The 25,207-nt window shown below is 45.4% G+C and overlaps 1 protein-coding gene across 1 annotated transcript in view; it reads right to left on the bottom strand.

Annotated features, from left to right (window-relative positions):
• The window catches only part of GOLPH3L (golgi phosphoprotein 3 like), a 36,839-nt gene extending 13,340 nt beyond the window's left edge, over positions 1-23,499 (bottom strand). Inside the window, exon 1 of the mRNA XM_030186999.1 lies at positions 23,120-23,499. Within this exon, the coding sequence (XP_030042859.1) occupies positions 23,120-23,293 (174 nt within the window). The 5' untranslated portion in view covers positions 23,294-23,499. The remainder of the gene's footprint in view (positions 1-23,119) is intronic.
• Between the last annotated feature and the right edge of the window lie 1,708 nt (positions 23,500-25,207).

Here is a 25,207-nt window from a genome sequence, read left to right as displayed (position 1 = left end):
TTGGAAAAGGTGCAGTAAAGGGCGACGAAAATGATAGGGGGGAATGGGACGACTTCCCTATGAAGAAAGACTAAGGAGGCTAGGGCTTTTCAGCTTGGAGAAGAGACGGCTGAGGGGAGACACGATAGAGGTATATAAAATAATGAGTGGAGTGGAACAGGTGGATATGAAGCGTCTGTTCACGCTTTCCAAAAATACTAGGACTAGGGGGCATGCAATGAAACTACAGTGTAATAAATTTAAAACAAATCGGAAAAACTTTTTCTTCACCCAACGCGTAATTAAACTCTGGAATTCGTATGCAGTCAGTTCTGTCACATCCTTCGCTCCCTCCGGCTGCTCCTCTGCGGGAAGCAAGGGCCGGGAGGAAGGACCCGCAGCCAGAGAAGACTTACCCGATGGTTCCCCGGATGGACGCCGGTCTCGAGTGCAGTCAGGGCCGAGCCAGTGTCCCTTGCAGCAATGGCCAGCCTTTCTGAGGCCGCGGCTGAGAGCCAGGACCCGTCGCAGAAGTGGCCGCCCATCGCGGCTTCCTGGCTATCAGTCACCGGCTGCGGAGTCCGCGCTTGCACCAGCAGGGAAGATGGCGCCAAGACGCAATGGCCGGCGTTTTCTCCACGTTCGGGCGCAAGAACCCGAAGCTCCGCCTCAGAGGAATCAGATTGGGATGCCAGTACTGTAGTCCCGCCTGGAAGGCCGGACGGAACCAACCAGAGGGATTTCTTCAGTAGCCGAGTTCCGATTGGCCGGCCATGTCTGCTGTGGCTGGGCGGTTAAATGCTGACAGTATTTAAGGAGCGGGGCTGGAACAGGACATTGCTTCAGGTTCTGTTTCCCGAGGCCAGTCTTCCTGTGTTCCTGTTCTCAGTGCGTTCCCTTGCTCTCCTGGTTTGACCTTTGGACTGTTACTGGACTACTCTGATAGCTGCCTGCCCTGACTTGTTGCCTGGTTTTGGACGACTCTGATAGCCACCTACCTTGACCTGTTGCCTGTTTCTGGACTACTCTGATTTCCACCTGCCCTCCCCGCTCCCGGTGCTGGGTCAGTCCGTCAATCCCGCGGTTCCGGAAGTCCCGTTGGCAGCCTGCAGCTGGGGGCTCAACCCCCGGTGAACGGCGGTCGCCGCGGGTGAAGACTTGGGGTTGCACGGCTGTCCTCTGAGGTCCTTCGGGGCCTTGTGGGACCTAAGGGCTCACCCTCCTCCCAGACAAGACAAGTTCCCTGTTTTTGTTTCAGTCATTTGGCTGAAGAGTTGTCTGTGGCTACTGTTCTTATTCACAAGCTTTCTTGTGGCTACACCCAGTGTCTCCGCTTGGCGGAGGACTAAAATATGATGACCGTAGTCTCATAATCTGGATTTCCTCAATCCCCTCCCTCTGGGAACTGGTGATAAGTACAGAAGGTCCCCCCTCCCCCTAAATAAGCAGAGGTTATTTTAAATCAAGGTGGCAAACAAAAATCACAGCTAAACAGTTTTGTTCAAGGAAAACAGAAGCCCCAACTAGCACCACACTGTGTATACGAAACCTCATATATAACTAAACAGACTTTGATGTTCAGGCACCATCTCTTTCTGTCCCCTGCAAATCTAAGAGACGAAAAACCAGCTGGTAACCGGATGTCTAGTGCTCACATTACGTCTGTACAACAGGCATCTTTCCTGCCTAACTTACGAGTTTTACTAGTTTGTCATGTGTGTTTGCTCAGTTTAACTGCCCAGTTTCCATCCAGTAGATGGAACAATAGCTGGAAAGTTCACCTGCCAACATCCTCTGCTGCTAAACAATTCCTGCTTTCATAGCTTGCCTAACCCAGGAACAGCATGTGCCCCACTTTGACATTAGTTAGGAAACCTCAGGTGTGCACTGTGGCATAGGACAGGAAGCCAGCCTTTGAAAAAAATGCTCCTCCATCCTCATTGTTTCATTTGATAGATACATGTCCTTGTAACGTAATACGCTAGAAAAACCCAAGATTCGTATAGTAAATGATGGCAGATAAAGACCTGAACAGTCCATCCAGTCTGCCCAACAAGATAAATTCATTTTACATGGTATGTGATACTTTATACCCGAGTTTGATTTGTCCTTGCCATTCTCAGGGTACAGACCGTAGAAGTCTGCCCAGCACTCTTCTTGTACTAAAAGTTCTGAAGCTAACGTCGAAGCCCCTTAAATTTACACTCCAGCCCATCCCTATCCAGTTACGATCAGGGCGTAGACCGTAGAAGTCTGCCCAGCACTGGTTTTGCTTCCCAATTACCGGCGTCACCACCCAATCTCCGCTAAGATTCAGTGGAACTATTCCTTCTAAACAGGTTCCTTTGTGTTTATCCCAGGCATTTTTGAATCCCATTACTGTTTTCATCTTCACCACCTCCCGCGGGAGGGCATTCCATGTATCTACCACCCTTTCCATGAAAAAACTATTTCCTGACATTACTCCCGAGTCTGTTCTTTGTCACAGACATTTTTTTTTTTTTTTTTTTTTTTAAACTCATCTTTATTAACATAAAGTACAAAAGCCGGGCACAGATCATGGAAAAAGAAATATAACAAGTACAAAATTGGCCCGTCTTATCTTATACAAGTACCAAGATTTCAACATTTTCAACATTTTCTCCCCTCCCCCCCCCTCCCATTTCTACCCCACCCTCCCCCCTCTCCCTCGTCAGGAATTTAAGATTCTGCTGCGGGCTACTGAAGTCAATGTGTCCCAAAAGGGTGCCCAGGCTGTACAAAATAGGTTTCCCTTAGTCCCTGCCAAGTCTGCAATCCCGCTGCGTTCAAATGAGCACATATAGATCATGAATGAACGCCATTGGGCTATGGTGGGGGTGTCCGATGTCATCCATTGTTGTAAGATTGTTTTTTTCCCCATCAATACAGATCTATGTAAGAAGGCACGTAAGCCTGGCTTAGATTGTCCGTGTATAGTATAGACTCCAAATAATTGAGGAGGAGTATGTCGCCATCTCACCTGCCACATAGCCGAGATGTGTGACGCCAAGGCTATCCAGAATTGTTGAATAGCGGGGCAAGACCAGAACATGTGACTCAAATGGGCATTTTCCTTCCCACATCTGCGACAGCGGTCTGATTCACACAATGTGGCCCGGAATGCCCTCCTGGGAGAGATGTGTAGGCGAAAAACAAACTTGTACTGAATTTCCCACCAGCTAACATTTTCAGTCAATTTATAGGTTCCAGCCAAGATAGTCTTAATGGTCTCCGGGGTTATTTGTGTAGACAATTCCACTGTCCATTGCTGTGCCACCCGGTCGAAATCTGAAGAGTGCAGATGGTCTCTCAAATGTGCATGAAAGTACTTTAAGGGGATCCGTAGTCGTGCATCAAGACCAAACATTGAATTAAAACATTCATACACTTCCATGGATAAGTCTTTCTTGGGCAGAGAGTGCACGTAGTGTTGAAGTTGTAAAAATGCAAATGTATCAGTTCTGTGTAAATGAAACTCTCTGGTGATTTCAGGAAGCCTTTTTATCTCGCCCTTATCTGTTATCACCTGATGCAGAAAGGAGATTCCCTTGGCCTCCCATTCACGGAATGTTCTAGAGGTGTCTCCCACTGGGAATTCCGGATTACCCCGTAATGATAGTAAAGGAGAGATCGATTTGTTAAGACTAAAGAACTTACATAACCATCTCCAAGCCTGGCGTAGTGGACAGAGCACAGGGCCCGCCATTCCCAAACTCGAGGGTGGTCTCTGACCCTGGTGTAGCCAATTTGAAAAGTGTAGAGAACCCAACCAGCTAGTCTCTGTCGCTGCGAGGGAGAAGTGGTTAGTGGACCTAAACCAGTCCGATATGTGGCGCATGTTACTTGCCACAGAGAACAAGCGAAGATCCAACAATCCCAGTCCCCCTTTAATTCTTGGAAGGATGGCTCTGTTTATGGTCATGCGCGCCCGTTTCCCTTGCCACAAAAATAAGTTTAACTTTGCCTTCAACCATTTTTCATCCCTAACGGACAAAAACATAGGTAGGGTTTGGAAAGCATATAGCCACACAGGGAAAAGGACCATGTTATAGAGTGCTACTCTACCCATCAATGAAACTGGGAGGTCCTGCCAGCCCTGGAGGGACCGGGCCACCCGCCTCTTCAGGTGTACCATATTTCGTGAGTATAGTGAGTGCAAGTCCATGGGGATCCTTACCCCCAAGTAAGTCACCTCTTCCTGTGCCCACTGTAAGGGGAAAGGGCCCTCCCAATTCAACTGAATCTCTGCTTTGGATGGGAGTGCTGTGGATTTCTGCAAATTCAAACTAAGACCTGAATATAATCCAAACTCGTCAATGGCAGCCAGGACTCTGGGGAGAGACCGCTGGGGATGGGTCAAAGTTAACAGAATATCGTCCGCAAAGGATAAGACCTTTACCCGTTGACCCGGTAGAGGCACCCCACATATATCTGGGTCTTTCTCTAAAGTACGTAGCAATGGCTCTACATATAGTAAAAATAATAGAGGAGAGAGGGGGCATCCCTGTCTGGTACCAGCTTTGATCTGCAGTGGAGGGGACCTTGTTTCGTTAATTAGAAGTCTGGCTACAGGCTCTCTATACAGTACTTTAATTGCTTCTAGAAACCAGCCTCCTATTCCCACGTATGCTAGTACCTGGAATAAATAGTCCCACCGCACTCTGTCGAACGCCTTCTCGGCATCCAAGCTGACTAGCAACAGGTCAATGTCTTCGGCATGGCAATGCGCAATTGTCAAAAGTACTTTACGTACATTGAGCACTGAGTTTCTATCCCTCATAAATCCCACTTGATGTTCCCCAATCAGTGCATTCATACAGGGGGCTAACCGATCAGCTAGGATCCGGGCCAAGATTTTAAGGTCCACATTAATAAGGGAGATGGGTCTGTATGATTCCACTCTATCACTCGGTTTGCCCGGTTTTGGAATTAAAGTAATTAAAGCTTCGTTGCTCCCCAAGGGTAGCTCTCCTCGTTCTATCACTTCTTCCAAGTAGTCAATGAAAGTGCTTATAAACTGAGGGGGCAAAGTTTTATAGTATTCAGCTGAAAACCCATCTGGGCCCGGGGCAGAGCCCAGGGGGAGAGACTTCAGCACCTTCTGGACCTCCTGTGCCCGCAACGGTTCCATGAGGACTCTCTGGGCCAAAGGGGAAAGGCGGGGTAACCCTGCATCTACTAGGTAGTCCTCCACTGCCATATCTGTAAAGTCTCCCTCGCCTGAGTATAATCTAGAAAAATAGTCATGGAACACCTGAGCAATCCCTTCTGTAGAATAGATCTTGTCTCCCTGGGGGGTCAATATTGATGCTACCAATTTTCTCTGACTACGTGCCCTCGCCATTTGTGCTAACAGTTTTCCGGGTCTATTCCCATATCTACGGTAATTAAATCCTCTTACTGTTAGTCTCCTTTGAGTTTGCTCATGGATTAAGGAATTCAGAGCAACTCTAGTGGAGGACAGTAGATCACTCGCTTCCGAAGAGGGGTTCTGCAAGTATTGTGCCTTTACTGAACGTAGGGTGCGTTCTAGTCTAATTATTCCCGCAGCTAATCTTTTTGCTCTAGCACTCATATAGGCAATGATGGCCCCCCGCAAAACTGCTTTCGAGGCTTCCCATAGAATTATTGGGGAGTCACAGGAGTCTTGATTGTTTAGAATGTATTGTTCCCACTGAGCCTTTATATATTCATTGAATGTTTTATCTTTATGTAAATAAGCGGGATATCTCCAATAGTATGATTGTTCCCCGGGAGCATTAAACTGCAATTCTGTCCATATCAGGGAGTGGTCAGTGATTTCCATAGGGCCTATCTCAGCCTGAGTAATTTGAGAGAACAAGGAGCGTTGCACCAGAATGTAATCCAGCCTAGACCACGAATGGTGAACCCTAGACTGGTGAGTAAAATCTATTGTGGAGGGATGAAACAGTCTCCATGGATCTACTAAATTTAGGGACTGGCACAGAGCCGAAAGCCCCCTCTCTCCCCTTCTCTCACTTCGCAGGGTTCCCCTGGATCTATCCACCTCTGGGTCCAATACCTGATTGAAATCTCCCGCCCACACCCAGGGTGCATCAGAGTATCGCAGGCCCAGGGAAACCAGAGATTGAAAAAACAGGGGTGAATATACATTTGGTCCATACACCGCACACAAATACAACTGTTGTCCGAACATTGTCAAGCGGATCAGGACCACTCTACCCTCCCGATCTTTATATATCAGTTTGGGCTGGCACAGGACTCCCCTTCTAATCAAGATCGCTACACCACTTCTTTTTGCTCCCGATGATGAGTAAAAGCACTCTCCCACCCATTGCTGTTTTAGCTTCTCATGTTCTTTGTCACTCAACTTCGTCTCCTGGAGACATGCAATTGAGACCTTGTGACGCTTCAACTGGGCTAAAATCTTGGTCCGTTTAATCGGGGAAGAAATCCCAGATACATTCCAAGACATCAGCCTCACTGGGACCCTATGGGGTTAAGTTAGTCTGTGAATTTTGTTGGCGTTTCACCGTAAGGGAACCCCAGGAGGCCCAGCCCCTCCCCCCGGGGAATATTGTACTCCAATAGTTAGAAATGTTGACTACAGCCTGCCCTTTTATTATCCTTTGTGTACTTCCTGACAAGAATCCCGCCCCTCCCTCCCTCCCATGTTCCCCACCCCCCTCCCTCTTTCTTCCCTTCTCCCCCTTCTCTTTTATCCATCCAAGAATCATATTCTCCTGTCTAGCAGTTGAATAAGGGTCACTTCCATGCTAGAGGCCCCCCCGTCCCTCCACACCAACAATCACAATGTCTCAGTCTTTATAAAGTCTCAGCTCTCACCCTCTGCCAGTACCTTCGCTTTACTCCAATTGCATTCATGAGATGGCTTTCAGGTCTCAGTCGCGGCCTCCAAACCATTATCTGATGCAGTGTCTAGGTTTTGGACAAAGGTGTGCGCTTCATCCGCATTATTAAATGCTTTCCACCCATTACCTTGTTTGATTTTCAACACTGCGGGGTAAAGAAGCATAAATTTGATTTTCTGCCCATGTAACTTCTGGCATATAGGGTTAAATAGCTTCCTTCGTTCCTGCAATGCCATGGAGTAATCCTGGAATATGCGGATCAGCTTTCCATCATATTTAGTTGAGTCCCTCCTCTGCCGATATCCACGCAGGATTTCCTCCTTATGTATGTAGTTATGGATTTTAACAAGGACTACTCGTGGGGCCTGGCGGCCATCTTGAAGGCGCCCCACACGATGAGCCCGTTCGAGGCATAGTGGGCCCATGCTGTCTGAGAGCGCAAACTCTCTCTTCAGCCACTGCTCTAACTCCGTGGCTAGGAATCTGTCTCCAATTGATTCTGGGAGCCCTACGATTCGTAGGTTTGCTCGGCGCGATCTATTCTCTAGATCATCAATTTTCACTAGTAGTTGTTCGATCGTGCCATTTTGTTTTTTCACCTGCGCCGCATTAGATATGCACGTGTCCTCCAACTCCGAGACCCGGCGCTCGAGTTCTCCTGTGCGGCCCGTGGTATCCGCCTGCGAGGCCGTCAGCGTAGCGATCTGAGACGCCAATTGTTCAAACTTTGGAGCCAGTGCTAACCCCACCGCCTCCGTAAGTTGTTTTAATTGCTTCGGGGTAAAAGTAGCATTATCGCTCTTGGCGTGTTCGTCATCGCCGTTCAGCGCTTTGGTTTTTTCTTTTTCCCTCTTCGCGCCTCTAGCGGGTAGGCTTTTGGTTTGCGGTTCCACAAATTTATCCATTAGGAGTTCTTGTTGGTCCGCTTTCAATTTAAGACCGAAATTCTGAGTTTTAATCAGGTAGTTGGTGAAGATTAACGGAGGAGCCTCAGAGAGCACAGAAAACACGTCCTGAGCCCTCTAGTGCATCACGTGACCTCTGTCACAGACATTTTAACAACAAGGTTTTCCTCCATGAAACCAGATGTTGTAGAGCTTATGTGCAACTATGGTAAGCCCCAATGTCTCAAGCAAAAGTCTTAAACTGAACCCTGGGCTATAGAAACCACAGCTGAATTTTTTCATGGTTTTAAATTGTGCATGTGTTGGAAGGGGGGGGGGGGGTGAAAGCAGAGATGGATGGGTAAGACCCTGAGGTTTTTGCCATAATATGCTTGTAGGCCTGTAAGTTTGGTAGTTTCATTCATCCCTGGGACGAGGTGCTGCTCAGCCTTCCTGTACCTAGCCAAAGCCTCAGTCATGCAACCGGATCAGGATACTGTCTGATCCTTTGTTAGCTGTGCAAACCTCTGAACAGGAGCCTGTTCACATTGCATGTGATCAGGATAAATTCAACAATAGCACCACTGATAGTTTTTTGCTACTAACCATAAAGTAAATAAACTAACACAAGGTTTTAACACATGCAGGGGTCCACCCTGCTCATAAAGGTAATCCCCCAGATTAAATACAGTGCAACTTTGTGCACGCATATCCAGTCCTATTCTGGATTTCTGTGCACAATTTAGTTAACAAGCCAATCAGTGCTGATAATTGTCACTTAACAAGTAATTGACACTAATTGGCATTACAATTTTCACACAAAAAACTGTCTAAGCTACTTAACGTGATGCGCGTAAATTCTAAGTCATACAGTTGAAAAGGGGGCATGGCCATGGGTGTGGAATGGGCGTTTCTAAAATCTATGTGCGTTATAGAATACACCCAGTCCGCACGTTTAGGAGCGCGGACGGGTGTTTGGCATATTCTATAAACCGCGTGGAAATTTAGGCATACTTTAAAGAATATGATGCCTAGGCATATTTCCTTTCAGCGCCCATTTGTTTCAGGCAGTCCAATATGTCCAAGCTTAAGATGGGGAAACAGCTGCCACATATGTAACACTCTCTGCCAGGAGTAACAGTACAAGCGGGTCTCAGACCTCCAACATCTATTTTTCCGAGGCGCATTATTGCATTAACGTAATTTGTAAACATGGTCCACTGCATAAAATGAAAGCTGCAGCACATTTTTCACCTTAGTGCGTGCTAGCAACAAATTCCTGCAGTAGTACCTTTTAGTAATTACTAGGAAAAAAAGCCTGTTTCATGAAAAAATGAAATGGGCGCTAGCAAGGGTATCATGTAAGCGTGTTCTCGTCTCTCTCCTCTGTCCTCCCCTCCATACACGAGGCCGCAGCGATGGCAGGCTCAGCTCGCGTCGCCTCCAGCCTTCCCTTTCAGTGTCCTGCCCTCCTCTGACGTCATTTCGTCTTTCCACGAGGGTGGGACACAGAGGGAAGGGTACGCTGGAGGCGATCTGACGTAAGCTCATCTGCATACGGTTATGAACACAGCAAGTCAGCCATCCAGGGACGCAGATGAACAAATTATTATAGAGAGAGATATCCTGTTGTCTGGAATGAAGGAAAAACATGTTTTGTACGGATTATTAAGAACAAAATTACAGAGCATATTCAAAAGCATGGATTAATGAGACAAAGTCAACATGGATTTAGTGAAGGGAAAATCTTGCCTCACCAATCTACTACATTTCTTTGAAGGGGTGAACAAACATGTGGATAAAGGTGAGCCAGTTGTCAAACGCCTTCTGAAAATCCAGATACACAATATCAAAGTACCTCATGAAAGACTCCAGAGGAAATTGGAGAGTCATGGGATAAGAGGTAGTGTTTGTTCTATTCTCTAGCATACACTGATGTTACATTTATCCAGTCAATATCAGGGTAATTGAAGTCACCCATTACTATTGTGTTCCCCAGTTTGTTAGACTCCCTAATTTCTGGATTTTCAGAAGGCGTTTGACAAAGTACCTCATGAAAGACTCCAAAGGAAATTGGAGAGTCATGGGATAGGAGGTAGTGTTCTACTGTGGATTAAAAACTGGTTAAAAGCTAGAAAACAGAGAGTAGGGTTAAATGGTCAGTATTCTCAATGGAGAAGGGTAGTTAGTGGAGTTCCCCAGGGCTCTGTGCTGGGACTGCTGCTTTTTAACATATTTATAAATGACCTAGAGATGAGAGTAACTAGTGAGGTAATTAAATTTGCTGACGACACAAAGTTATTCAAAGTCGTTAAATCGCGGGAGGATTGTGAAAAATTACAAGAGGACCTTACGAGACTGCACTTGCTCACATTAAACGTCATCTGCCATTTAGACGCCCAGTCTCCCAAAGTAATGCATGTGGGAAAGAGGAACCCGAATTATAGCTACGTCATGCAAGGTTCCATGTTAGGAGTCACAGACCAAGAAAGGGATCTAGGCGTCGTCGTTGATGATACGTTGAAACCTTCTGCTCAGTGTGCTGCTGTGGCTAAGAAAGCAAATAGAATGTTAGGTATTATTAGGAAAGGAATGGAAAACAAAAATGAGGATGTTATAATGCCTTTGTATTGCTCCATGGTGTTCAATTCTGGTTGCTGCATCTCAAAAAAGATATAGTGGAATTAGAAAAGGTGTAGAGAAGGGCGTCGAAAATGATAAAGGGGATGGGAGGACTTCCCTATGAGGAAAGGCTAAAGCGGCTAGGGCTCTTCAGCTTGGAGAAAAAATGGCTGAGGGGAGATATGATAGAGGTCTATAAAATAATGAGTGGAGTTGAACGGGTAGATGTGAAGCATCTGTTTACGCTTTCCAAAAATACTAGGACTAGGGGGCATGCGATGAAGCTACAATGTAGTAAATTTAAAACGAATAGGAGAAAATATTTCTTCACTCAACATGTAATTAAACTCTGGAATTCGTTACTAGAGAATGTGGTAAAGGCGGTTAGCTTAGCGGAGTTTGAGAAAGGTTTGGATGGCTTCCTAAAGGAAAAGTCCATAGACCATTATTAAATAGACTAGGGGAAAATTCACTATTTCTGGGATGAACAGTATAAAATGTTTTGTACTTTTTTGGGATCTTGCCAGGTATTTGTGACCTGGATTGGCCACTGTTGGAAACAGGATGCTGGGCTTGATGGACCTTTGGTCTTTCCCAGTATGGCAATACTTATGTACTCTAGGTAAAGCACGAATATGAAGTCTGTCTTGCTCCTGGTTTGTCCCAAAATAAACTGTCTATTGTAATATAGTGCCTTTCAATAAAAAGGTACTGAAGCACTTGTAAGGACGGCATTCTTTTCCTGGGGGTCATATGTAAACCAATCCTTTTAGTAGTAGTCAACAGCTGAAAAGGGGATTCTCCATGGATAGCTAGTATCCAAACAGTCACACATACGGCGACATCACCGCCTTTGTGTATCACTACCAGAATGTCGAAGTTCAAAAATAAACAAGGAATCCCCATGCACCCTTGCACCAGACATCCCTCCTGTTATAGCCCAGTCTTTGTCTATCCACTGGTTGCGTTTGGTCAGATTTCACTACTGTTTATGCACCTTGCTATTTTTCGTTTTCAAACATGAAATTGGAATTTAGAGATATGTGTTACCTGTTAACGAAAGACAGCTCTTATGGATTTTCATACATAACATATTGGGCCCAGGACTGTGTTTTATGTGCTGAAATGTTCCCGAGAACAAGAAAGTACATATTAAGGGAGTTTTTGGAGGTGCAGAAAACGTGCTTCTGGAGAGCTTAAACTACTGAAAAAGTCACTGAGAAACCCAAAGCAGATTCCTCAAAACGTTTGGAGTGTACCAGTAGCGTTAATCATTCATCTGCTCAAAGTAAAGATGGCAAATCAAAAATGAAAAACTGTGAAGTGAGTCTAAAGTCGGGTGAAGGGCCAGGCGTGAAGCAGTCCATTGGAAAACATGCAGCTGCTGACTTCATTAGCTCTGCTCCCAAAGAGGTGAGGTCTCACAGGGCAAGGGTATCCCCAGTGCTATTGCTAGGCACAAGGCACATCTACTCTCGTACGCAGACTCGCTCAGCACAGACAGGAAGGAGTTCTACGCAAGTACGTCATTGGAGTCTCCCTCACATCAGCACCATGGTTATCTGCTTCCTCTGCACCAACAGCAGTGTCTGTGGATAAGGATGCAGATGTGATTACAGAGCCAGGAGATACGTGTCACAGGGAAAAGGGAGGCTGTCTTCTTCCTTTACTCCCTTCATATTTTCAAAAGGAACTGTGGAGAGAATTTCTGAGACAAGTTAGATACAAGCAAAAAAAAAAAAAATACAGATCTCTAAAACTAGTTTAAACAAAAGAGAAGGGACAGATTCTCCTTCATCTCAACCACCAATTTCACTGCCAATGCCAAGTATATCGTTTCTTCTGGATTGTCTTCTGGCACCAATGAACTTTCAGAGGCTCAAGAATTTTGGGGGATGTGGGATATAAATGTCACAAATAAATAAGTATAATTCACTAGAGGAAGACATATAAAACTCAACATTTTTGTAAAAAATTGCTAGCTTTCTAGATTTGCCAAGCCAGGACAAGACAAGATCCCCGTTCGAAGTTGCTGAGGTACTTTGACTCCCCCCTCTCCCCCCCACAGGAGGAAATTTCACTACTGGTTCATGAGGTGCACCTGGATTTACATGGAAGGATTTGGAAGAGACTGTTGTAATCAAAGTGATGGGGTATGATAAGCTGCAGCTCTCCCATCTCTCTAGTACCCGAGTCTGCTCTGAGGAAGTACAGAAGTTCCAATACTCCACCAGGAAAGACCTAGCTGCTGGATTTTATTGGGAAGAAGGTTATCCAAATTCTGTGCTTGCTGGCAGAATATTGCTATATCAGTTTTGCTTAAGCGAAAGAGGTCAAGCATCTTCAACAACAGTACAGAAACCTTTGTCTCTGTTGAGATTTGGAAGATTGTGCTAAGCATCTAATTCGTACTGCATATGACACCTATATTCGAGGAGTGTCTCAAAGCTTCAGGACTCCAAGGATGTTTATGAATATATCGCTGATGCCCTGAGTAATGGGGAAGATTTGTTTGGACAGAAAGTGAAGGAGACTCTCAATAATCAAGGTCAATAACTTAACTATATGGTCTTTAGCGGCTGATAATATTGAGAACTATAGGTAAAGGCCATGTGTCAGCAATCTTATCCTTACAAACATCCAAATCAATCAGTGGAGGTGGTATCAGCCTTACGAGACTCAACTTAGGAGACTGAGAGCACAGTATAGTAGGCCAAGTTGTCCAGTACCAGCAATCTCAAAGGAGTAAGGCAAAGGTCTCAAAAAGCGACAGGTCATGCTTGTTAAACAGATTCTGGATTTTGACAATTCCTGGGGGATGGAGCTGCCTGTCAAAGGTCAACTGTCTCATTTCCAAAGGAGTTAGGAAGATGTGATGACGGACAAGTGTCCTGAGAATAATGAGGCGTGGATACAGGTTGCGTCTCATTTCTATTCCATCATTTCGCTGTAAATTTCGTCTAGGGGCCCCTTCTTTGGAACAGAGACGAATTCTGATGGAAGTAATCTCTTTGCTCAGTTCGAATGTGATAGAAGAGGTCCCTCATCAGGAAGGAGACAGAGGGTTTTATTTGAGACATTTTCTAATCCCCCCCAAAAAACAGATGGTCTCTGTCCCATTTTGGACGTCCCGCTACAGGTATGCAACACTGTTTTCTCTCTCATTCCTTACCCAAAACACCCTGTGCTCACAGCAGGCTCTGAAGACTACAAGACTCCTCACCTATTTCCTTTCCATTCAAGATTAAGAGACTCATTTTCCCCTCTCTTCTACAGCTATAGACAAGGTGCAAGGTAAGGAAAGCCTCAGAATTGGGCACCACGACAGGTGAGGGCCTTGCTTAGATTTATACAGGTACAATATGTTTTTTGCTGCCTGTGTGTTGCACTAGTTACATTGCCACTTTCTGAAAGCTGAAATTGTGTGAAGTGGGAGCAGTAGCTCCATGGTCAGAGCAGTAGAAGAACCAAGGGAGCCAGAATTCAAACCCCGATTCTGCTACTGATGCTCCTTGTAACCTTGGGCAAGTTGCTTCACCTTTCATTGCCCCAGGATGAAAAAAGAAAAAAAAGACTTCAAGGCGTCCGGGAATGAGAAACTTGTACTGTCCCTGTACGTAATCTGCCTTCTTAGATGGCAGCATATCAGCAAAACTTATTGGATTTGGACTTTTTGATTTCATTATTTGGCTTTCCAAATCTAACAGCAAGAGTGAGAGAAAAGAAAGTCAGACAGAAAGGGCCAGTCACATTAAGCCCAGCACTCCTCTTTCCATAGTTGAGGAAAAACTATTAAGCGACCATAATTTCTGCACTTCTTTTCTATACAAGAACAGCATGTGGAACTGTGCTAGGGGTGAGAGCTGCAGCTCTTTCGCAGGAGAAAGTTTAAGCAAAGGAAAAGGTGAGCTGCACTTCATTGTTTTAACAGCAGCAGGATCAAGTCTTCACCCTGCCTCCATTATACGTTTTACCCCACACCTGTATTCCTCATTCAGTTCTAAGGTTTCCCCTTGCTGCTCCCAGACCCACAACTGATCCATACTGCATGCCTTTAATCAGCTCATCCTTTGAGATTCAACCTCTCAAAACTATGTCAGTCTCAACAAACGCACCACAGTGCGCCATCAAATCATACACCTGGCAGAACAAATAGAGGGTAATTCTGTAATGAACAGGTGCTTTACTTTTGGTTTTGGAGGGGGGAGCAGGATCTTTATTGCTTATTACAGGTTATAAAGTTTCCGATCAGAAAGCAACCAAAAGCTACTTATTGGTATCGGACGAGCAGGAACGTAAAAATAGAAACTGCACTTTTCCTTCCAAAATGCCCATGCTGAACACATTATCTCCTCCTTGCCCTCAGTAAAGTAACTAGTTGGTTGGCAGAAATTTGGCGAGTGATAAAACATCCATTTAATGTGACGTGTAAAGTTACAATAAAAAGCTCCTTTAAAAGGAGGTGCATGGGGCTGATATGAAAGGTCATTGATGGGTAAGAAAAATCACAAAAGTGAAACTCAAGCCTATACACAAAGGACTTCTTAAGCCCTCCAGGAACAGTGAAAATACCTCATTTACCTGAAGGTAACTAAATCTAAATAAATAATTGGTGGAAGAATTCAGGAAACTTAAGGGTCAGGCTGAGCCAAGAGGAAGTGGGGCCACCGCCTCTTTACAAATTCTGATTGTCAGCATTGCCCAGAGGCAACTCCTAGATCCCGACACCTTTCCAGGACATAAATATAAAAAAAAGTTAATCATTAGCTGTCAAACCAACTAAAAGAGCCCACAGAAAGGCAAACCAGGATCTGCTGCTGTATGGACAGGGTGAGATCCTGAGCCAGGATCTATCTATGATAGAGCCAGGAGAACCCACCAAGAAAAGGAAAAAAATCCTTTACTAAACTAGGCCCTGATGAACGTATAGATAAAAAAAGGATGTGAACACCGACAGGAACATCAAAACACAAACCACAGGGCTGCTGCACTGTATCACGTGTATGTGCCTATGTCTGGGATTTCCACTAGCTCCTTCGCTCCCCGCATAAGGGCCCATCTGTTCACTGTGAAGCTTACGGGCTTGCTATTCAGCCTAACTGCCATTGGTGTTATGCTCACAAATTCAATGCTAGGTCATTTTCGGGTTTGTGGAGCCAGCTACAGCATAGCTGCTTCCGTGCTAATATTCAACATTAACTGGCTAAGTGGCATGGCATAAAGACAGGATTGACTTCAAAGATTTTTTTCATCTTCTGGGTAAAGCCTGGCACCACAGGAAATCAACGTCACAATGACTTTCATGTAACACCAGATCACTTGTTACATACCTTTCTGGTTGAACATTTACCAAATGTTTCGTGCTGTGCAGGTGCAGAGGCTGTAAATAGCGCAAGAATCAAGCTTTGTCAATTTAAGACATTTTCTATTCATTATTTTTCTTTACAGTGCCTTTTTAAAAGGGCAATAGAGGAACCTTAAGTAGTATTGCAACTGTGGGACTCCCAGCACTTGGTTCCAAACTCTCTGGTCTTTAAAACTCATCAAAGGTGGCCAAGTGACTTGAAAAGGGCCAGAACCACTTGGCGACCGTATTGAAAACTAGGATCCAGAGTCAAAGAGCTCCATCACCAACCTTTTGCCATTCCACCTGATGTCTTCTCAGGTACAAAGAATTCCTTCAGCACACAACAGGGCAATGACAAAACTGCCTAAGTTCTTAGTTTGCACCCTTACTCCTCCTATCCAGCAAGAAAAACTTGCTGCACAGACCCAGAGGAATGACAGAGTGACAACATAACTATGTGCAGAGTCTACAGCTAAGAAATGTTTTAGCCACCCAACAAATAAAGTGACATTACAACATATCAAAGGAAGGACAAATCTGTTTCTAAACAACAGGAACTGCAGCAGTTTCTCTGAAAGTTGAAAACACAAGACAACTCCCACAGTTAACACTGTTTTTTTTTATTGACACAAGATTAGCAGAGAAAAACCATTGCACTAGGTAGGAAGAATATAAGCAGCCTAGAGAGAGAAGGCGATTTTCAGATGCAAGCAGCATAAGAAGGGAAGCCACTGTTTATCTTCTCAAACTATATAAACAATAAGAATGGATCTACTCCTTGGGGATCCTTGCTGGTACATGTAACCTGAATAAGCCATTGTTTGCAACTTTAGATCTACTGAGCCCAACATATGTGTTTAATGGTGAAGGATGCCACTGCAAATTCTTCCTGCTTCCTAGTCTGGTATGTGAAGACTATCAACTATGTCCTTTCTTCTGGGGAACAGCCATTCGATAAGGTCCAGGCACTGGAAGCAGTCTGTTTTCTGGGGCTCTCTCTAGGGCCACAGTACACACATCTTCACCTACTGGGCTTGTTCCCAAGTTAAAAAAATGTTTAAACCTTCCCCTAACCCATTTTAGTAATAGTTGCTTAGTGCATTGTTTGCTAATCTAAAAAAAAAAAATCCAACTCACTAGAGATCACAAGAGAATACAAATTGAAAACAAGCTATCAAGAGCTTACTAATAGTGGAGTGGCCTAGTGGTTAGAGCACCAGTCTTGCAATCCAGAGGTGGCCGGTTCAAATCCCGCTGCTGCTGCTCCTTGTGATCTTGGGCAAGTCACTTAACCCTCCATTGCCTCAGGTACAAACTTAGATTGTGAGTCCTCCTGGGACAGAGAAATATCCAGAGTACCTGAATGGAACTCACCTTGAGCTACTACTGAAAAAGGTGTGAGCAAAATCTAAATAACTAAATATTTGAGATTCTACATGGAATGATAATGTTGCTATTCCACTAGCAACATTCCACGTAGAAGGCTGCGCAGGCTTCTGTTTCTCTGAGTCTGACGTAGGACATCAGACTCACAGAAACAGAAGCCTGGGCGGCCAGATTGGTGATCTGCAAGGGCCGACTTCTAGTGGAATAGCAACATTCCATATAGAATGTCAAATAGAAGCAACAGTCCATGTAGAATCTGAAATAGGCTGGGATTCTGGAATCTTGTTATTCTTTGGGGTTCTACATGGAATGTTGCTACTTTTTAAGATTCTGCATGGAATCTTGTTAATGGGACTTGATGTACCGCCTTTCTGAGGTTTTTGCAACTACATTCAAAGCGGTTTACATATATTCAGGTACTTATTTTGTACCAGGGGCAATGGAGGGTTAAGTGACTTCCCAGGGTCACAAGGAGCTGCAGTGGGAATCGAACTCAGTTCCTCAGGATCAAAGTCCACTGCACTAACCACTGGGCTACTCTTCCACTAGCGACATTCCATGTAGAATCTGAAATAGGGAAAGGGAACTGGGACTTCGGAGAGTTTAGCAACTACATTCAAAGCGGTTTACATATATTCAGGTACTTATTTTGTACCAGGGGCAATGGAGGGTTAAGTGACTTCCCAGGGTCACAAGGAGCTGCAGTGGGAATCGAACTCAGTTCCTCAGGATCAAAGTCCACTGCACTAACCACTGGGCTACTCTTCCACTAGCGACATTCCATGTAGAATCTGAAATAGGGAAAGGGAACTGGGACTTCGGAGAGTTTAGCAACTACATTGAAAGCGGTTTACATATATTCAGGTACTTATTTTGTACCAGGGGCAATGGAGGGTTAAGTGACTTGCCCAGAGTCACAAGGAGCTGCAGTGGGAATTGAGCTCAGTTCCCCAGGATCAAAGTCCACTGCACTAACCACTAGGCTACTCCTCCACTGGCAGCAGTCCATGTAGAAGCCTGCACTTGCTGTGCAGGGTTCTGTTTCTGTGAGTCTGACGTCCTGCACTCAGACTCACAGAAACAGAAGCCTGCGCAGCGTTCTACATGGAATGTTGCTAGTGGAATAGCAACATTCCATGTAGAATCTCCAATAGTAGCAACATTCCATGTAGAATCTCCAATAGTAGCAACATTCCATCTAGAATCTGGGAAAGGGAACTGGGACTTCGGAGAGTTTAGCAACTACATTCAAAGCGGTTTACATATATACAGGTACTTATTTTGTACCAGGGGCAATGGAGGGTTAAGTGACTTGCCCAGAGTCACAAGGAGCTGCAGTGGGCATTGAACCCAGTTCCCCACTAGGCTACTCCTCCACTAGCAACATTCCCTGTAGAATCTGAAATAGGGAAAGGGAACTGGGACTTCGGAGAGTTTAGCAACTATGTTCAAAGCGGTTTACATATATTCAGGTACTTATTTTGTACCAGGGGCAATGGAGGGTTAAGTGACTTCCCAGGGTCACAAGGAGCTGCAGTGGGAATCGAACTCAGTTCCTCAGGATCAAAGTCCACTGCACTAACCACTGGGCTACTCTTCCACTAGCGACATTCCATGTAGAATCTGAAATAGGGAAAGGGAACTGGGACTTCGGAGAGTTTAGCAACTATGTTCAAAGCGGTTTACATATATTCAGGTACTTATTTTGTACCAGGGGCAATGGAGGGTTAAGTGACTTCCCAGGGTCACAAGGAGCTGCAGTGGGAATCGAACTCAGTTCCTCAGGATCAAAGTCCACTGCACTAACCACTGGGCTACTCTTCCACTAGCGACATTCCATGTAGAATCTGAAATAGGGAAAGGGAACTGGGACTTCGGAGAGTTTAGCAACTATGTTCAAAGCGGTTTACATATATTCAGGTACTTATTTTGTACCAGGGGCAATGGAGGGTTAAGTGACTTCCCAGGGTCACAAGGAGCTGCAGTGGGAATCGAACTCAGTTCCTCAGGATCAAAGTCCACTGCACTAACCACTGGGCTACTCTTCCACTAGCGACATTCCATGTAGAATCTGAAATAGGGAAAGGGAACTGGGACTTCGGAGAGTTTAGCAACTATGTTCAAAGCGGTTTACATATATTCAGGTACTTATTTTGTACCAGGGGCAATGGAGGGTTAAGTGACTTCCCAGGGTCACAAGGAGCTGCAGTGGGAATCGAACTCAGTTCCTCAGGATCAAAGTCCACTGCACTAACCACTGGGCTACTCTTCCACTAGCGACATTCCATGTAGAATCTGAAATAGGGAAAGGGAACTGGGACTTCGGAGAGTTTAGCAACTATGTTCAAAGCGGTTTACATATATTCAGGTACTTATTTTGTACCAGGGGCAATGGAGGGTTAAGTGACTTCCCAGGGTCACAAGGAGCTGCAGTGGGAATCGAACTCAGTTCCTCAGGATCAAAGTCCACTGCACTAACCACTGGGCTACTCTTCCACTAGCGACATTCCATGTAGAATCTGAAATAGGGAAAGGGAACTGGGACTTCGGAGAGTTTAGCAACTATGTTCAAAGCGGTTTACATATATTCAGGTACTTATTTTGTACCAGGGGCAATGGAGGGTTAAGTGACTTCCCAGGGTCACAAGGAGCTGCAGTGGGAATCGAACTCAGTTCCTCAGGATCAAAGTCCACTGCACTAACCACTGGGCTACTCTTCCACTAGCGACATTCCATGTAGAATCTGAAATAGGGAAAGGGAACTGGGACTTCGGAGAGTTTAGCAACTATGTTCAAAGCGGTTTACATATATTCAGGTACTTATTTTGTACCAGGGGCAATGGAGGGTTAAGTGACTTCCCAGGGTCACAAGGAGCTGCAGTGGGAATCGAACTCAGTTCCTCAGGATCAAAGTCCACTGCACTAACCACTGGGCTACTCTTCCACTAGCGACATTCCATGTAGAATCTGAAATAGGGAAAGGGAACTGGGACTTCGGAGAGTTTAGCAACTATGTTCAAAGCGGTTTACATATATTCAGGTACTTATTTTGTACCAGGGGCAATGGAGGGTTAAGTGACTTCCCAGGGTCACAAGGAGCTGCAGTGGGAATCGAACTCAGTTCCTCAGGATCAAAGTCCACTGCACTAACCACTGGGCTACTCTTCCACTAGCGACATTCCATGTAGAATCTGAAATAGGGAAAGGGAACTGGGACTTCGGAGAGTTTAGCAACTATGTTCAAAGCGGTTTACATATATTCAGGTACTTATTTTGTACCAGGGGCAATGGAGGGTTAAGTGACTTCCCAGGGTCACAAGGAGCTGCAGTGGGAATCGAACTCAGTTCCTCAGGATCAAAGTCCACTGCACTAACCACTGGGCTACTCTTCCACTAGCGACATTCCATGTAGAATCTGAAATAGGGAAAGGGAACTGGGACTTCGGAGAGTTTAGCAACTATGTTCAAAGCGGTTTACATATATTCAGGTACTTATTTTGTACCAGGGGCAATGGAGGGTTAAGTGACTTCCCAGGGTCACAAGGAGCTGCAGTGGGAATCGAACCCAGTTCCCTAGAATCAGAGTCCACTGCACTAACCACTAGGCTACTCCTCCACTAGCAGCAGTCCATGTAGAAGCCTGCCCTTGCTGCGCAGGCTTCTGTTTCTGTGAGTCTGACGTCCTGCACTCAGACTCACAGAAACAGAAGCCTGCGCAGCCTTCTACATGGAATGTTGCTAGTGGAATAGCAACATTCCATGTAGAATCTCCAATAGTGGCAACATTCCATGTAGAATCTCCAATAGTGGCAACATTCCATGTAGAATCTCCAATAGTGGCAACATTCCATCTAGAATCTGAAATAGGGAAAGGGAAGTGGGACTTGGGAGAGTTTAGCAACTACATTCAAAGTGGTTTACATTTATTCAGGTACTTATTTTGTACCAGGGGCAATGGAGGGTTAAGTGACTTGCCCAGAGTCACAAGGAGCTGCAGTGGGCATTGAACCCAGTTCCCCACTAGGCTACTCCTCCACTAGCAACATTCCATGTAGAAACTCCAATAGTGGCAACATTCCATGTAGAATCTGAACTAGGGAAAGGGAACTGGGACTTCGGAGAGTTTAGCAACTATGTTCAAAGCGGTTTACATATATTCAGGTACTTATTTTGTACCAGGGGCAATGGAGGGTTAAGTGACTTCCCAGGGTCACAAGGAGCTGCAGTGGGAATCGAACTCAGTTCCTCAGGATCAAAGTCCACTGCACTAACCACTGGGCTACTCTTCCACTAGCGACATTCCATGTAGAATCTGAAATAGGGAAAGGGAACTGGGACTTCGGAGAGTTTAGCAACTATGTTCAAAGCGGTTTACATATATTCAGGTACTTATTTTGTACCAGGGGCAATGGAGGGTTAAGTGACTTCCCAGGGTCACAAGGAGCTGCAGTGGGAATCGAACTCAGTTCCTCAGGATCAAAGTCCACTGCACTAACCACTGGGCTACTCTTCCACTAGCGACATTCCATGTAGAATCTGAAATAGGGAAAGGGAACTGGGACTTCGGAGAGTTTAGCAACTATGTTCAAAGCGGTTTACATATATTCAGGTACTTATTTTGTACCAGGGGCAATGGAGGGTTAAGTGACTTCCCAGGGTCACAAGGAGCTGCAGTGGGAATCGAACTCAGTTCCTCAGGATCAAAGTCCACTGCACTAACCACTGGGCTACTCTTCCACTAGCGACATTCCATGTAGAATCTGAAATAGGGAAAGGGAACTGGGACTTCGGAGAGTTTAGCAACTATGTTCAAAGCGGTTTACATATATTCAGGTACTTATTTTGTACCAGGGGCAATGGAGGGTTAAGTGACTTCCCAGGGTCACAAGGAGCTGCAGTGGGAATCGAACTCAGTTCCTCAGGATCAAAGTCCACTGCACTAACCACTGGGCTACTCTTCCACTAGCGACATTCCATGTAGAATCTGAAATAGGGAAAGGGAACTGGGACTTCGGAGAGTTTAGCAACTATGTTCAAAGCGGTTTACATATATTCAGGTACTTATTTTGTACCAGGGGCAATGGAGGGTTAAGTGACTTCCCAGGGTCACAAGGAGCTGCAGTGGGAATCGAACTCAGTTCCTCAGGATCAAAGTCCACTGCACTAACCACTGGGCTACTCTTCCACTAGCGACATTCCATGTAGAATCTGAAATAGGGAAAGGGAACTGGGACTTCGGAGAGTTTAGCAACTATGTTCAAAGCGGTTTACATATATTCAGGTACTTATTTTGTACCAGGGGCAATGGAGGGTTAAGTGACTTCCCAGGGTCACAAGGAGCTGCAGTGGGAATCGAACTCAGTTCCTCAGGATCAAAGTCCACTGCACTAACCACTGGGCTACTCTTCCACTAGCGACATTCCATGTAGAATCTGAAATAGGGAAAGGGAACTGGGACTTCGGAGAGTTTAGCAACTATGTTCAAAGCGGTTTACATATATTCAGGTACTTATTTTGTACCAGGGGCAATGGAGGGTTAAGTGACTTCCCAGGGTCACAAGGAGCTGCAGTGGGAATCGAACTCAGTTCCTCAGGATCAAAGTCCACTGCACTAACCACTGGGCTACTCTTCCACTAGCGACATTCCATGTAGAATCTGAAATAGGGAAAGGGAACTGGGACTTCGGAGAGTTTAGCAACTATGTTCAAAGCGGTTTACATATATTCAGGTACTTATTTTGTACCAGGGGCAATGGAGGGTTAAGTGACTTCCCAGGGTCACAAGGAGCTGCAGTGGGAATCGAACCCAGTTCCCTAGAATCAGAGTCCACTGCACTAACCACTAGGCTACTCCTCCACTAGCGACATTCCATGTAGAAACTCCAATAGTGGCAACATTCCATGTAGAATCTGAACTAGGGAAAGGGAAGTGGGACTTCCGAGGTTTCCACATATTCAGGTACTTATTAAGCGACTTGCCCAGAGTCCCAAGGACCTGGGGGTTAGGGGGCGGGCTGCCTTCTCACCTCTTTATCCTTCAGGCCCAGCAGCAGCACCTCTTCCATCAGGGTCAGGCGTATGGCCTTGCAGTCGCCGCTGTCCTGGTCCTCGTCCTCCTGCTCGTCCGGGGCCTCCGCCTCCACCTTCTTCTCCTGGGAGACGTCGGCCTGCCGAAGCCGCCGGGTCAGGGTGGTGCTCATCCTTCGGCACGACTGTCTAACGAAGGCGCGGGCCTGGTGTCCGCCTCCCCCCTCGCTCTCGCTCCGCCGCTACAGCCTCGGCCTCGCAATAAACTTCGGGCCCGGAAACTTTCTCCACTTCCTGGAGAGGAGCGGCAACCGCCCGCGTCGCCTAGGCAACCGGCGGCGCGCGTGCAACCAGCGCTCCTCAGGTGGGGAGCGCGCCGCCAATCGGAGCTCGAAAGGCGGTGTAGACTGAACCCCCCCCGGGCGAGGGCAGAAACCTTTCGTTCGAAAACGACAGGTGAGCGCACCAATAGGGCGTCGGAAATGTCCGAGAACGGGCCAATGAGCGAGTGCAGGGTAGCGTTTACCTGCAAGGAAAGGGGGCGGAGCTGACAGCCGAGAAGGAGGGCTATGGAATAATGAATGAGTCAGGCATCATTTGTTGGTAGTTGAGAATGGCAGCATCTCGACAATGCTTGGAGGACAAGGACACATACTTTTTGATACAGAGCATGTATTTTGTATTAGGGATAGAGAGGTGTGGTAGCCACTCTTAAAGGTTATCAATAGAAATCAAACAAAATAAAACATGGAAAAGAAAATAAGATGATACCTTTTTTATTGGACATAACTTAATACATTTCTTGATTAGCTTTCGAAGGTTGCCCTTCTTCTACATGGAATCTTGCTAGTCTTTGAGATTCTACTTGGAATGTTGCTACTCTTTGGGGTTCTACATGGAATCTTGCTACTCTTTGGGATTCTACATGGAATGTTGCTACTCTTTGGGGTTCTACATGTTAAATAGAGAGGTGTGGTAGCCCTGTTAGTCCACTCTTAAGGTTATCAATAGAAATCAAACAAAATAAAACATGGAAAAGAAAATAAGATGATACCTTTTTTATTGCACATAACTTAATACATTTCTTGATTAGCTTTCGAAGGTTGCCCTTCTTTGTCAGATCGGAAATAAGCAAATGTGTTAGTGCATAGTATATATAAGTGAAGCTTCAAAGCATTTCAATGACAGTCTTTCAAGGTGGGGGTGGGTAGGAGGTATGCATGGGGACATCAAAGCATTTCATTTCATTGATAGGCTAACAGGATGGGTGTGGGTAGTTGAGAGGAGAGTGATAAACAGACAAATACAACTTTATCGTTTATAATGGGCTAGAAAACCCAGATCCTTGTTAAGTCCTGTCTGTTGGGTGTCAAAATATTCAATCATTCTGACTTCAAAGGTCTTACGTTCCTGTATTGTTTTAAAGTTACCTTTCAGGATTCTTACTGTGAAATCACAGGTGCAGTGTCCTGGTCCTGTAAAGTGTTGGCCCGCAGGGGTGTTATGGTATTATGGATACAAATCTAGAAAAGAAACATTATATAAAGGGCAACCCCAATATTGAGAAAATTCCTTTTATGTATCCAAGGAGGGGTTATTTCTATTGGGCTTAGCACCCCCAATAATTTTGAAAAGTTGCCTCCTATGATAAAGGGCATGCATACTAGTATAGTAACATAGTAAATGACGGCAGATAAAGACCTGAATAGTCTGCCCAACAAGATAAACTCATTTTACATGGTATGAGATACTTTATATGTATACCCGACTTTGATTTGGCCCTGCCTTTCTCAGGGCACAGACTGTAGAAGTCTGCCCAGCACTGTTCTTGAACTTTCCATATCTATTCACTTAGAATCAGGGCGTAGACCATAGAAGTCTGCCCAGCACTGGTTTTGCCACCCAATCTCTGCTAAGATTCCATACAGCCATTCCTTCTAAACAGGATTCCTTTGTGTTTCTCCCACGCATGTTTGAATTCCATTACCGTTTTCATCTCCACCACCTCCCACAGGAGGGCATTCCACATATCTACCACCCTTTCCATTAAAAAATACTTCCTGACATTACTCCTGAGTCTACCTCCC

The sequence above is a fragment of the Microcaecilia unicolor genome, chromosome 14 (assembly GCF_901765095.1).
Source record: "Microcaecilia unicolor chromosome 14, aMicUni1.1, whole genome shotgun sequence".
Taxonomy (NCBI): domain Eukaryota; kingdom Metazoa; phylum Chordata; class Amphibia; order Gymnophiona; family Siphonopidae; genus Microcaecilia; species Microcaecilia unicolor.
This window is presented reverse-complemented; position numbering and strand designations above follow the sequence as displayed.